This window comes from Epinephelus lanceolatus, chromosome 10 (assembly GCF_041903045.1).
Source record: "Epinephelus lanceolatus isolate andai-2023 chromosome 10, ASM4190304v1, whole genome shotgun sequence".
NCBI lineage: Eukaryota > Metazoa > Chordata > Actinopteri > Perciformes > Serranidae > Epinephelus > Epinephelus lanceolatus.
The window spans coordinates 5,903,102-5,918,387 of NC_135743.1; the positions used below are offsets into that span (position 1 = coordinate 5,903,102).

A 15,286-nucleotide genomic window follows, 5' to 3' on the forward strand; every position below is an offset into this window, starting at 1 on the left:
GAGTCTGAGCTGATAGAGCCGCTCCGAGCAGATCGACGGCCCAACTAAGGAGCCCCCACCCACCTCCACCCATTAACCCTCAGGCTGCAGAAAGGCTACATAAAGATACAATAAAGATAAATAAAATCAGATTTAAATATATAAATATATTTTTTGTTTTGTGATACAGTGAGATAGGCCTATTTATAACTCATATATATTTAATATCTCTGTAAGTTTTTGTACAGAAACACCTGCAGCTCTGCTCTGAACTCACCTGTACACCTTTACATATTAATAACAATAATAAATAATAGGTTTGAACAAAATGCATTCTTCTGTTCACTGCCCCCAAAAAATGTTGTTGAAAAATTGTTATTCTGACAGATTAGGACACTGAGGACGATCCAACGTAACTTTAACTCACAGCCGTCCAATACACCCTTTTAGGGCCGACGTAATGATGACGTTTAGCTGAAGGCAAAACCTGCCTCTCCCCCACAGGGCTGTAGGCTACACAGGAGTCTTAAAATGTGTTTGTCTTGTTGTGTTATTGGGAGCCAGAATAGAAGGAGTCATGGCTCAAAACCAGCCGCCACTGCCCGTCAACAAAAACAAAGATGGTTAAATGTGATAAGACCAAAGGACTGGACGGAGGCCATCATCAAAAATGCTCTCAGTGCACACTTCATATCAGGTTAGGGAAAAAGTATTTCCTGTTATAACGTTATGTGTATTAAGGGTTATCATGTCCACCTCATCAGAAACTGGGGAGGGATTAAGAGGAATATTGGATTTCTCCATAATGCTAACATTTTCGCACATTAGCTAATGTTAGCTTCGATCAAAACAAACTAGCGGAAACTGTCCGTGTTGTCCTCATTTGTAACATTGGCTTCCTGTGACATCATCCATCCACTGAGTGAGAGCATACAGGTCGGCCAGTCTGGTCCCGTTGGTCAGTGTTTACTGTTTAGTGTTTACCGATAACCCAACGGTACATTCAGACAGCGCTCCCAATTGATCAACGGTCCAGTTTGTAACTCAGAATATGTATTTCTGAATAAACCACTCACATAATCTTCCTCCATTGTCTAAAACAACCTAACAGAATCTGCTAGCTAGCACTGGCTGATGTTTGTGGAGAATTGTTTTGCCTCCAGCTAAGCCCCGCCCACCAATAAAACATCAAACTGTTTACTAACAGTTAGTCTCTATATACAGACTAAACCCCGGAGATCTTGCCTCCGGAAGAAGAGTGGAAGAGCCCTGGTTTCCAGTTGTAGGCTGTTTATAGTCTGCGTGATATTGACTAATCACATTTGAGCCGGCTGCAGTTGTTGCCAGGTTAAACGCTCCGTGTGGTGAACTAACGAGGTGGAACATAACTGGCGTCACTGCAAACTCTGAATCCAACGCAATGGTTCAGCATATTTACTTATATAGAAACGGAAGTCGGAAACAAACCGGAATGCCAAAAAATCGGGGGTCTGCCCCCAGAGGCTGTATCGCCGTCTGCCGGAAGTCAGACGCCGAATACAGACAATGGGTTCAGAGAATGACTGACAGTAAAAGCATTCTAGACGTCCCTCTCCCCAGCAACACTTTCCAGCTCCTCCTGGAGGACCCCAAGGTGTTCCCAGGCCAGATGAGATATATAATCCCTCCAGTGTGTTCTGGGTCTGCCCTGGGGCCTCCTACCAGTGGGATGTGCCCAGAACACCTCTAACAGGAGTTGCCTAGGGAGGATACTGATCAGATGCCCGGACCACCTCAACTGACCCGTTTTGACGTGAAGCAGCAGCGGTTCTACTCCGAGCTCCCTCCAGATGTCCGAGCTCCTTACCCTATCTTTACGACTGAGCACAGGCACCCCACAGAGGAAACTGATTTCGGCCACTTGTATCTGTCACCTCATTCTTTCGGTCACTACCCAGAGCTCATGACCATAGGTGAGGGTTGGGACGTAGATGGACCAGTAAATCAAAAGCTTAACCTTCCAGCTCAGCTCTCTTGTCACCACAGCAGTCCAGCACAGCACCCGCATCATGGCAGACGCTGCACCAAAATCCTGTGGCGTGTGCACGTTAATAAGTTATTGTCTGGTACTGTCTTTGATCTTATGTACATGACCTTGTTGTCTAGCTGGCTATAGCCAAAGAGGTTACTTTGTGTTACCTCTTTGCTTTAGCCTTAGCGTTGGCTATACAATCCAACCAGGATTTCGCAGGCTGGTTTTGTTTGGTATTACTATGGCATGAAATTCCTGATTTCACGGCAGCTTTTCCAAAAAAAAATAAATCTTTTATGAAATTGCAGGAGCAAGTGAAAATTGCAAAAAATAGCTGTGATGCTGTCTCTGATTCGGGGTGTATTATTACAAGCATTCAGTGTCTCCCATAGAATTGATGCCGTTTGATGCACCGCTGAAGGTCCACTCTCCTCCAGCTCTCATTGTACAGTTAGCACGAGCTGACACATCACAACATAATCTCATCCCAACTCGTTGTATTTTTCCACTTGGTCAGAATCCCTGCAGTAGGAGTTAACATCCAACACCGAGATGTCAATCACACACCGACACTGAAACAGCGCGACACGTTAATAACTGGTTGACTGTCATGGTCACAGAGCTCTGGTCCTGCAGCAGCAAAACAGAAAGAGAGGGGCTGTGCAAACCAATTTCCTGTACGCAGCTCTACAATAATCTGAGATTTTACCCGTTTTAAATTTCGGTTAAGTTGTGGTGACTAGACAAAATTGCAAGGTTGCGCAGAATTCACAGGGATTGGCTGAATTTGCATGAACACCCTGGAGGGACTGGCTACATCCCTACATGCCACTAGAAATGTCACAGCAGTGTGTTTCTATAAAAAGCCCAAATATTATGATGCCACTGTTAAACAGGTGAAATCAGGAGGGCTAGTCAGTTCAACGTCTGCCCAGTAGCACAAGCTAACACAGCAGCAGCAGCTAACACCCAACACCAACCTATTAACAAACTCACACCAACACCAAAAAGGCTTCACTCTGTCATTTCATCCACTAATAGCCGTTAGGTAATGTTAGCCTTGTGTTGCAGAGCGAGAGCAGGATGAAGATGGGTCGAACCAATCAATACGCTGCACGCAGCTTTACAATGAAGTGAGATTTTACCCATTTTAAAAATTAGAAAATTAAAGAGCAACATCTCCATGACTGAAGTGTTGAACATTCACTGTTAATTACTAATGTTAATGCTACAGAGCCCAAACTATGGAACAAAGAGGGACTGATGAGATGAAGGACGAGCAGGTAACACTGATAACGTTTATCAGCCAGCAACAGCTAAAATTAAAATGACTGGTAATAACAGAGTGTGACGGAATTTTAATGACCCTGTCCGTCAAAATGACATCTAACACAACCTCTGCTGATACTGTAACTACTTCAGTAATAAAAACAGAGCAGACAGACAGACAGACAGAAGGCTGTGTGTCTGTCTGTCCATATTTACTGTCTATATGTATATTTACACGTATCAATTAATTATCAATGCAATCAGTGTGATGACTCATTTATTATTAATTTTAATATTACAATTATTAATATTATTATTATTAGTAGTAGAAGTGTTGATGACAAAAATAAAATACTGCAGGACACACACACACACACACACTCTCACACACACACAGACTGTTGCTATTATGGAAACACAGTTTCTATGGCAACTGATGTGCTGGATTCCTGCAGAAGCGTTCCCACGGCGACACACAGCTCTTTACCACACACACACACACACACACACACTCTAACAGAATGATGGAGGTTTTGCTGACGTAGCAGAAACTGTTTGACCTCAGCCTGGACTGCAGTATTAATGCTACTGCTAACAGTCGTGGTTCAACAGTAGTAATATAAGCAGAGATATAGAATATATATGTAGAACCTCACTGCAGCAGCAGCACAGAAGATGAAAGAACCACAAAGAAAAAAACAGAAACAAACACAAGTAACATGCAAAAAGTATATACATACATGTTTGTATGTATGTATACCCCCCCCCCCCCTATTACACTGTAATTAATTTTTATCCTTTTATTTAATTAATGCTCCACTGTTTGTATCTAAAATCTAAAGTACACCAGCAGAGAGCAGCATCACACCTGGCAGAATAAATACAGCCTGCTGGAAATCTGTTAGAAGAAGAGGAATGATTTCTAACCAGCTGGTCATCATCAACATGAGATCAGTTTCTACTTAATTTTCTCTCACTAAGTCTTAGTGCAACAAACATTTAAAATGAATCCAAACAACTGTCACTCAAACGCACATGCATATTAATGTTTCTAAATAGATACAAATACATTATTGTTTCTGCACCGACAAAATAAACCAACAAGATCCAGTTCAGTTTGTCAATCAGCTGATAATTTAATCTCAGCGTTATAGTTCTGATCAGAAACCACCAGGTGGCGCCACACACAAGTTATCCTACTATATCATGACGAAAACTGTCTGTGGGCGTGTCTGTGTGTCTGTTCCACGTTTTTCTCCTCACTGACTTGGTCAATCCATGTGAAATTTGGCACAGTGGTAGAGGGTCATGGGAGGATGCGAATGAAGCAATATTACATCAACTGGCCAAAGGGGGGCGCTATAGCAACCGATTGAAATTGCAAACTTTGAATGGGCATATCTCATGCCCCATATGTCGTAGAGACATGAGACTTTGCACAGAGATGCCTCTCCTCATGAGGAACACATTTGCCTCAAGAACCCATAACTTCCGCTTATATAGATTTTCCGCCATTTTGAATTTTTTGAAAAACACTTCAAATGGATCTCTTCCTAGGAAGTTTGAGCGATCTGCATGAAACTGGGTGAACATAATCTAGGGACCAATATCTAAAGTTCCCTCTTGGCAAAAGTTGGAAAACTTACTAAAACTGAGCTTCTATAAGGCAATGAATATTGCGGAGGGCGTGGCTCATCACATAAAGGTGTATAACATCTCAAGGGTTTCACCCATCACCACGCAACTTTGTAGGCATATGACCACACATAATCTGAGGGGACCCCTCCATTATTGACCCCATCAAACAAAATGGGGGCGCTAGAGAGCTCATTTCTTATCTAGGCCTAACCGCCATATGGATTTTTACTAAACTTGGTAGATATGTAGAACAGGACGCCTCAAGGTGACTGGAGAAATTTAACTCTAATTGGCAACTGGGTGGCGCTATAACAACAGAAAAATGCTTAAAAATGGCTAAAATGCGACCGATCGCTGTGGCTCCCCCTGTGGACCAATGTTGGTGTTTTCTTCTAATTTTTGGTATGACTAAGTCATGGTATGGTATGCTGTACATAATCACGGAAACTGTCAGTGTGTCATTCTGTCAGTCAGTCATTCTGTCTGTCCCACGTTTTTCTACTCACTGACGTGGTCAATCTATGTGAAACTGCACATAGGCATTGAGGACTGGCATAGGTAGAAGGTGACAACGCTACCAGTGGGTATGGACTAGTTATTATTACATAAGAAAAAGTAGGGAGTGCTGCACAGGATAAAGGCACTGTGTAGTTAATTGCAAAAAAAAAATCAGGTGCTCTTCAAGGATGGGGCAAATAGTCACATAAAGATAAAAAACGACTGGCCAGTTCACTCAGTGTGAGAGTCCAGGGTACAGGTAGAGTCCAAATATTTATAATCTTTGCCTATCTATATGTATTCTATCTACAGTACATCTATCTATCTATATGTGTTATGTCTGTACAGGTTGGGAGAGAGTTACTGCCTCAGGCGAGGGAGTTCAAGTATCTCGGGGTCTTGTTCAGGAGTGAGGTTAGAATTGAGCGTGAGATTGATCCTCAGTTTGGTGCGGCTACGTCCCAACTCTCACCTATGGTCATGACCTTTGAGTCGTGACTGAAAGAATGATGTCGCATATGCAAGCAGCCAAAATTTGTTTCCTTCGTGGGGTGCCTGGGCTCAGCCTTAGAGATAGGGTGAGGAGCTCGGACATCCAGAGGGAGCTCGGAGTAGAGCCGCTTCACATTGAAAGGGGTCAGTTGAGGTGTTCGGGCATCTGATCAGGATCCTCCCTAGGCAACTCCTGTTAGAGGTGTTCTGGGCACGTCCCACTGGTAGGAGGCCCGGGGCAGACCCAGAACACACTGGAGGGATTACATATCTCATCTGGCCTGGGAACACCTCAGGGTCCCCCAGGAGTAGCTGGAAAGTGTTGCTGGGGAGAGAGACGTCTAGGGCTTTCAGCTTCCGCAACCTGGGTAAGCGAAGGATGGATGGATCTAACTATACGCGTTATATCTATATTTATATTTATAATCTATATCTATCGATCTTTATACATTATATCTATGTCTATAAAGATAAAGACTTTTTACAATGTCAGATAACAGACTCTGGATCAGCAGATAGTCAGCTCACTTCTGCTTCTGCAAGTGAAATCAGCTGTGGTAGAAACTAAAAGTTAAATTGACAGATTTCATTAATTTCAACTCTGAGTTCATTTAAAGATTTAAAATTGAAGACTGACGCTTTAAACTTCATTTTTTTCAATATTTTCATATACAGTTATATTTTTATCTATTATATATAAGTCATTACATTATATTTGTTATGTATAATATATATGGTATGAACAGTTATGATATGTTGTGCTTCTAAAGAGGATGTTATCTGTACCGCCCCCTGTCATTATACAGTGTGTGTACATTATAGAGACTGTACACATATCTGAGTTGATTCTCTTGTGGAAGCCACCTACTGAACTTTAACCCTCGACTGAACATACAGCAGAGGTCAAAGGTCACAGACACACAGAGTCAACGACCCCGACTGTATTTACAGGCTGTGGTTCAACCAGTCAGAGAAGAGCACACTCACTCTCACTGACTTTGCTCGTCTTCCTCTTCTTCTTCTTCTTCTTTTCATGTGTGCGGTTGGACGATGCACACCAAAGGAAACTCCTGGTAAGACCACCCCCCCACCCCCCACCCTTCTCTCACTTTATACATTGAATTATTCAGTTTTCTGACTGAATTCAGATCAGATTGTGTTTCTGTACGCTGTATGTTATACACACATATATATATATATATATATATATATATATATATATATATATCAGCTGTTAACTGTTTCATCTCACAATGACATGTTGATAAATTTATTAATAAATAGTTATCGGAAGCACACATACTCAAGTATTGTACTTAATTACAATTTTGAGGTACTAATATTTCTATGTTATGCTACTGCACTTGTTGGTTAATTTACATATGAAGGTTTGCACATACAAACATGATAAGTTTATAAAATATAATGCAGTCCTTCACTACAAAGCTAATTAAAATGTTGCATGTATTCATGAATAATACAAATGTTTTATGACCACTGAGAATTCTTGATTCTGATTGGGTGGACCACTTAGATCAACCTTTAGTAACCTTTAAACACTGGGTATCCACCGGGTCTTAAAACGGTCTTAAAAGGTCTTAATTCTGACTTGTTGAAACCTGCAGATAACCTGAAACACCTGTGATGATTTGACATTAATGTATTAAACCTTAAACTTTAGGTTCTTATTTAGACTTAAGAAAACTTAAGCACACCTGAGCTTGCTCTGGGACAGTTGCTCAAACTGTAGATTGTTCTTCCGCACCACAAAGAGCATAGAAGGGAAGGGCTGCGTTGGGCCACGGAGGATTCATCGGTTGCATCCTTCAAATTTGGGGAACAAGAGCCTCATGGCCTCAAGCTGCAGCCTCTGAATTGAGACACAGCCACTGTTTCCTGTATGCAAATTAGCGTTTTATCCTAGCTAGCCAAGGCATGACCCCCCTACTCTGACTCTTAAGGCCTTTGTGCACTAAGTCAGTTATTTTTCCTCCAAAATTGTAGCAAAAACTTAAAATAAATATGATGTCATGTTGTGTTAATCACGTTTACACACTGACACAAAATTTTCGGAACAGTTTTGATTTTCTGTGTTTTTTGCATCTGTCAGAAGCCTTTAGAGTTGATTGACCGAGAACTCAGATAGCTCTCGTTCAGCAGGTCAGATAGTAATATTCAGGTGGATGATGATGACGAGGGGGGGCGAATGTGGACTGCATACAGACAGAGAGAGAAACAGTGTGGAGACAGAGACGAAGGACAGCTCTGCCCCTTCATGTAGCTGCAGTTCCAAATGCAAGACAGATGAATAACTCCAGTGGAGAGAATCAAGAGAGGAAATGTGCCTTTTCATTTTGTCTCATTTGCAAATTTTCTCAATGCGTAGAACAAAAAAGTGCATCGGTTTCTATGCATTAAAGTTTTTTTGTTTTTTTCCAGTTGACGAATTAAAAAATGTGTCTGAAAAAATGGACTCAGTGTGCAAAGGCCTTTACCCTGACATTGTTTTCCTAATCCTAACCAATCTCACTCATCTTGCAACAAAGCCAACAAGTACTAGCCACTCAGAGTAGGGCGGGTCATGCCTTCGCTATCCTTGGAAACGCAGATCTGCTTCCTGTATAGAAAATGTGAAGGTACATGTAAGATGGGGGCGCCATCTTTGGCGTACGATGCTCTGTTACTTCTATTACCAAAAACGAGAAAGTTAACAGTATCTGGGTGTGTGAGAGGCGGTAGTGAATTGGGTTCAGTAACCCAGCCTTTGGCTGCTGAGTCATGGATCCGGCTGTAGCTCAGAAGATAGAGCGGGTCTCCCACCAGTTGGACAATTGGCGGTTCAGTCCCTGGCTCCTCTTGTCTGCATGTTGAAGTAACCCCAAATTGCTCCTGATGGCCGTTCTATCTGTGTGTGAGTGTATGTAAATGATCACTGAGTAGCAGGTGGCACCCTGCGCAGCAGCCTCAGCCACCAGTGTGTGAATGTGTGAATGCAGCCTGTAGTGCAAAAGCACCATGAGTGGTCAGAAGACTAGAAAAGCACTAAACAAGTGCAGTCCATCTTATTTCTTGTGCAGTGCATTCTGGTAGTTGTAGAGGTTTTAACCTCTTGAGCAAAAGCAAATGCCATGGCCCTTTTCCTCTGTTTTCTCTGGTTATATAGCAGCGATTTCTACTGCATAGACAGTCCAGTTTTATATAAAGACCATCTCTCCAGCTTTAAGTTGAGTTATTGCCATGAGAATAAATTACTTTATAACTCGGTGATTCTTATTTTAGGATATCTGTATCTATGACCAGAAGGCAGTGTCTGGAATTCTACTGAAAGTGGATGAGATGTGTTCAGTCTGCTTTTGATTATTTGATGGGTGTTCGATCACTTGATAGCGTGAAATTTAAGTTGTGAATGAATTGTGAGCGTTCATGCTTTACTACCAACATCAGATAATGGTCGTCATTTTGATAGTACCATTTTTGCCAAAGTCACTTCTGTCGATCCCTGCTGATGATGTATCAGGGTCTGAAGGGTTGTCCCATGTCATGGGGGAACATTTCAGTCAGTTGTTGCTCTGTTCCAAGAGTAGGAGTAGGGATAAAATAACAAATGGGATTGGGCAAAGAAACCTTGCAAGATTATTTGTTGAATGAAACCAACGTGACACCACAGTTATTATCAGAATCCAGATGAGTTCAGTTTTAATCTCCAGTTCAAGTTTTGATCTTTGAACCGAACCTCCACTTTCAACAGTTCTTTTCAGTAAAATCTGCTGTCAGGTCACTTTTCTTTATGAAGATAAAAAAGCTGTTTGTCTGTTAATGATCACTGAGGTGTACTCGTGTTCAGTTATATCCTCACACCTGTATAGTAAGTGAGGAAGAACTTTACCCCTCCTCAGCTACCTTACCCTCTCCTACCTCCTCACAGGGTTCCCACAGTCATGGAAAACCTGGAGAAGTCATTGAATTTGACAATAACATTTTCCAGGCCTGGAAAAGTAATGGGATTAGTAAAAATCAATGAAAGGCTTACGACTGCATTACTCAGGGAGTCTTGTGGGGGGTACTGCAGGATTACTGGGTACCAGGGTTGTTGAGACAAGCTATCCAGTCCCTGTATGACCAAAGTGAGAGCTGTGTCCGCATACTCGCCATAAAGTCGAACAAGTTCTCAGTGGGTTTTGGCCTGACCAGGATTGTCCCTTGTCATTGATCCTGCTTGTAATATTCATGGACAGGATCTAGAGGCGCAGCCAGGGGGAGGGATGGGCCCGGTTTAGGGACCTCATAATTGCATCTGCCTTTTGCAGATGATGTGGTTCTGTTTGCTTCATCACACCCTGACCTCCAGTAGGCACTGGGGCGGTTTTCAGCCGAGTGTAAAGCAGTCTGGATAAAAATCAGCACCTCCAAATCCGAGGTCATGGTTCTCTGCCGGAAAACGGTAAATTGCTCCCTTGGAGGGAGAGAGTTACTGCCCCAAGTGAGGGAGTTCAAGTATCTCGGGGTCTTGTTCATGAGTGAGGGTAGAAAGGAGCGTGAGATGGATCGGTGGTTTGGTGCAGCATCTGCAGTGATGCGGGCACTGCGCCGAACCTTCATGGTGAAGAGGAAGCTGAGCTGGAAGGCAAAACTTTTGATTTATTGGTCCATCTATGTCCCAACCTTCACCTATGGTCATGAGCTCTGGTTAGTGACCGAAAGAATGAGATCACGGATACAAGCAGCCAAAATTAGTTTCCTCTGTGGGGTGACTGGGCTCAACCTTAGAGATAAAGTTAGGAGCACAGACATCTGGAGGGAGCTGCTGCTCATTTGGGTTGAAAGGAGCCAGTTGAGGTGGTTCTGGCATCTGATCAGGATGCCCCCTGGGCGCCTCCCATTAGAGGTGTTCCAGGCACGTTCCACTGGTAGGAGGCCCCGGGGCAGACCCAGACCACACTGGAGGGATTACTTATCCCATCTGGCCTGGGAGCACCTTAGGGTCTTAGGAGCTGGAAAGTGTTGCTGGGGAGGGGACATCTGAGGTGCTTTGCTTGGTATGGCAAATTTATTTTCTAAAGCTGTCGACGTAGCATAGCTCTGATACGCTTCAATGTGTGACAACATTTTCTTTTTATGGGTCCTTAAAAAGTCACGGAACAGTTTTGAAATGTTTTGAATGAAATTCTGAAGGAACCCTGCCATCATTATGCAATTACCTCACCCTCTTCTCCTCCCCCCAGCTGCTGCTCCTTTGAGCACTACAAACTGACCACTGAGTGGCTTCTGAACCACACGAGTCATCGTCCAAAGATCGCAGTGATCTGTGGTACAGGACTCGGTCTTCTGGCTGACGGAGCCGCCAACAAACAGATCTTCAGGTACCAGGACATCCCCAACTTCCCTGTCAGCACAGGTGAGTAAGCCCTGCCCATTGACAACTGAGGGGGCGGAGCCTCTGTAGGTTTTGATTTGTCCTACTTATTTTTCCTTTCCTTCTTTGATCCTCCCTGCTTTACTTCTCCTCCTCTGAAGCGTCCTTAGTTCTGATCATCGCAGTCTTTCTTTGGGGGGACTGTTGACAGGAACATGTTCTGCTTGCTAAAATTATTTTAACTATTGACAGCGTACTGTGCATGTCTACATACAGTACCGTCTCTCCCTCTCTGATATAATGTCCCCCTTTTGTGTCTCACTCAGTCACTGGTCATGAAGGCTGTCTGGTGTTTGGGACCATCGAGGGCACTTCCTGTGTCTTCATGCAGGGTCACTTCCACCTGTACGAAGGTTACTCCCTCTGTCAGGTGAGTCCTCATAACATCCTGAAGTGACTGTTCCATCTTGACTGTTCGCATAGAAACAAAGGTGGACCCTGCCAGGAGCTGTGAGGAGCACCAGCTCTGTTTATACTCTCCTCATTTGTTTCACCAGTTACGCTTTAAGGGTAACATGACTGCAGCCTGGATTATGGGTTATGGTAACGTTTTGTTTTGTTTTGTTTTTTAGTGAAATTTGTGTACTGCTCAGGGGTTGTAGGTCAGAGGTCAGTGTGGGTTGGCGGATTCAGGGTTCACATCCTAAAGCGGGATTTATACCTCTGCATTGAATCGACACTGTACCTACACCGTAGGCTCTGCATTGATGCACCCTATGCCATAGCCTGACATGCACCACCCCAAAAATGCAACTACATGTCAGAGTGATGCAGACCTCCTGGCTATTTGTAAGCTGAAACCATTTCCCTCAGTGGAAACAAAGCTTTTCTTACTTTTATTTCACAGATAAGAAACAATATATTGTGAAGACAATAAAGCCTCCACAAAAATAGCATTTTATGTCCTGTGTTGGATTTATCTTTGCTTCATATGGGTAGAGGACATTTCCGTGAGTCATTGCTGTGTTTCCAGCGGCTTCTTTGGCACCAAATGTGGGTTCTTTGTAGTGTGACATCACTGTTGTGTTTTTTTTTTTTGCTGGAATTGTGATCCCCAAACTGTGTGTTTTATGCCAAAATATGATTTTCTCCTAACCATAATCAGTGGTTTTGTGCCTAAACCTAACCACATGTTAACTACAGCATTGTGAAAACATAAAGTCAATGCCAACATTTTTTCTGGTGATTTAGGTGCAACAGGTGGATTGATGTCAGTACTAGTGTTGCCTGTATAACTGAGGGGGTTCAACATCTGATTGGGATCCTCATGGACTCCTCCCTGTGTATAGCGAGAACCTGGGGCAGACTAGAACACACTGGATCACTGATCCCACCAAGGCTATCTCACTGTTCACCTGTCTGTCTGTCTGCCTGTCTCAGGTGACGTTCCCTGTGAGGGTCTTTAAACTGATGGGGGTGGAGACCGTGCTGGTGACCAACGCCTCTGGAGGAATATGTCCGGACTTTAAAGTTGGTGACATCATGATCATCAAAGATCACATCAACCTACCAGGATTTGCTGGACAGCATCCGCTGTGTGGACCCAACGACGAGCGGTGAGACAGGAGGACAGACAGAGAACAGGAAGAGACTGGAAGAGACAAACACAGTTATATATGAGCCCTGAGATGAAATCAACTATATCAGCATTAAGAAAATGTAATGTGTCTCACCGCCTGTCTGTGTCTCTGTCTGTAGTTTTGGGATCAGGTTCCCCTGTATGTCTGATGCATACAGTAAGGATCTGAGGCGGCTGACATTGGAAGTGGGCTCTGAGCTCGGCTGCAGCGACTTCGTCAGGGAGGGAGTTTACTGTATGGTGAGCGGCCCAAACTTTGAAACCATCGCAGAGGCCAGAATGCTACTGATCCTGGGCTGTGACTCTGTAGGTAAGACAGGAAGAGAGACAGGCAGACACACAAGCCCTTTTTACTCACAGACTGCACCATGGGGCTGCCACAAATTCCCGTCTCATTCATTTATCACTTTAGGTGAAATCGCAGCCTAAACTTTTCTGCCGTATGCATTAAGTACATAGTGATGCAGTTAGTTTAAATTGAAATTCAGAAAACTGTAGTTAAAGTGAAGCTTATAAACCTTAATATAGTGAAAAAAACATGTTCTCATTATTTCACACTGTCCCTCTCCTCAGGTATGAGTACAGTTCCTGAAGTAACCGTGGCGAAGCACTGTGGACTCAGAGTTCTTGGTCTGTCTCTCATCACCAACATGGTCAGTGGATAGCAGTCATGTCTGATGTGACAGTGGTGAAGGAAAACACAATTATTCAAATGGACCTGTACCCCACCCAAAAAAGGACAGCAGTGTTGTAGTTGTGTTATGGCTGTGTTGTGGCTGTGTTGTGGCTGTGATGTGGCTGTGGTGTGGCTGTGATGTGGCTGTGTTATGGCTGTGTTGTGGCTGTGGTGTGGCTGTGATGTGGCTGTGATGTGGCTGTGTTATGGCTGTGTTGTGGCTGTGTTGTGGCTGTGTTGTGGCTGTGTTATGGCTGGGTTGTGGCTGTGATGTGGCTGTGTTGTGGCTGTGTTATGGCTGTGTTATGGCTGTGTTGTGGCTGTGTTGTGGCTGTGTTATGGCTGTGATGTGGCTGTGTTGTGGCTGTGTTATGGCTGTGTTGTGGCTGTGTTATGGCTGTGTTATGGCTGTGATGTGGCTGTGATGTGGCTGTGTTGTGGCTGTATGATGGCTGTAAGACAGCATTGACATATGCCACCTGTGTCGTGCTGCAGGTGTCTCTGGACTACAGCCGGGAGGAGAAGGTAAACCATGAGGAGGTTCTTCAGACCAGTAAGATGAGGGCAGAGGTTCTGCAGAAAATTGTCACCACACTGATTTCTCGCTGCCAGCAGCAGAGCATCAACACCCACTGACTCATCAGCACCCACTGACAGACCAACAGAGCCACAGAGGAGTCCACCACCACCTTCATCACTGTGAACATCTACAACACTGTGTAATATCTGACTGTAGCTTCTGTCAGTGTTTGTTGGCAGTGAGTCTGTAACTCTGTTGTAGCTTTATGCTGCTGTTGTGTTTCAGTTGTTAACTTTACAATAAAACGATTAAATGATTGAGGACTCTGAAATGTTCTTTTACATTTATCTCCTCCCCTCATATCACTTATAACATTATAGAAAGTGTTTATAACAGTATGAGACACTGTAACGTAGCCAAAACATTTATTAGTGTAAAGTCACCAACCACTTTATCATCACCAGTATAAACAGTTAATGAATGATAATATCATACATGTATTATTCAGTTTAATTCTTCTTACCCCAAGGTCCATTTACTAGATTTCTTCCAGAGCTTTCAGCCTCATCTTGGTGATTTGTGAAAAATTTCTATCACCATAACTTTGTAATTTTATATTGTCAATCATTCGTCAAGTGTCCGTACACCAGTTGGTGACATAGGTGTTGATTAATAGGGGAGAGCGGGTCATCTTGTCACAAGGGCCAGGTGTCACACTGGTTACATATGCAACACCAGAGGGCGCTATCTAAACAAATTCAATTGTTGCGCCTACAACTCACTGTTCTGGAGTCATTTTGCTCCTGACATGCCTCTATGTGACTGTAAACTGAGGTGAGAACATATTTTCCTATTTCTTTTACTATAAAAGCAAACAAGCTAAACTACAGGATTTATGTAATAGAACATTGATTTTCAATCATATTTTTTGCACTGAAAAGAAGAGAGGAAAGGTGTATTTTGATACTTAAACCAAAGTCCTGTGCTAAAGCTAGCTTGTGGTGTGGCTAGCAAAAGCACATCACTCATGGGCAAGATGTCTCAGTGCTCTCTGGGCGTATCGTCACAGTTTGCGTGGTGACTCAGATTAGCCTATGTCACTGACAAAAGTTAAAATATGTTGAGGTAGTCAGTTTACTTAATTTATGTTGCATTTGGAATTGGAACTAAAAAGAACTCATAGTTCAGAGCCCGATCTCACTCTGAAGTTG

General features: G+C 43.3%; 1 protein-coding gene across 1 annotated transcript; it reads left to right on the plus strand.

The window, feature by feature from the left end:
• The first annotated feature begins 6,821 nt into the window (after positions 1-6,821).
• Positions 6,822-14,392, plus strand: pnp4b (purine nucleoside phosphorylase 4b). Its single transcript, XM_033640188.2, has 7 exons — positions 6,822-6,960; positions 11,110-11,282; positions 11,567-11,670; positions 12,681-12,856; positions 12,999-13,189; positions 13,453-13,532; positions 14,051-14,392. Exons 1-7 carry the CDS (start codon positions 6,938-6,940, stop codon positions 14,189-14,191), a joined length of 888 nt encoding a protein of 295 aa, XP_033496079.1. The 5' UTR covers positions 6,822-6,937; the 3' UTR covers positions 14,192-14,392.
• Positions 14,393-15,286: the final 894 nt, after the last annotated feature.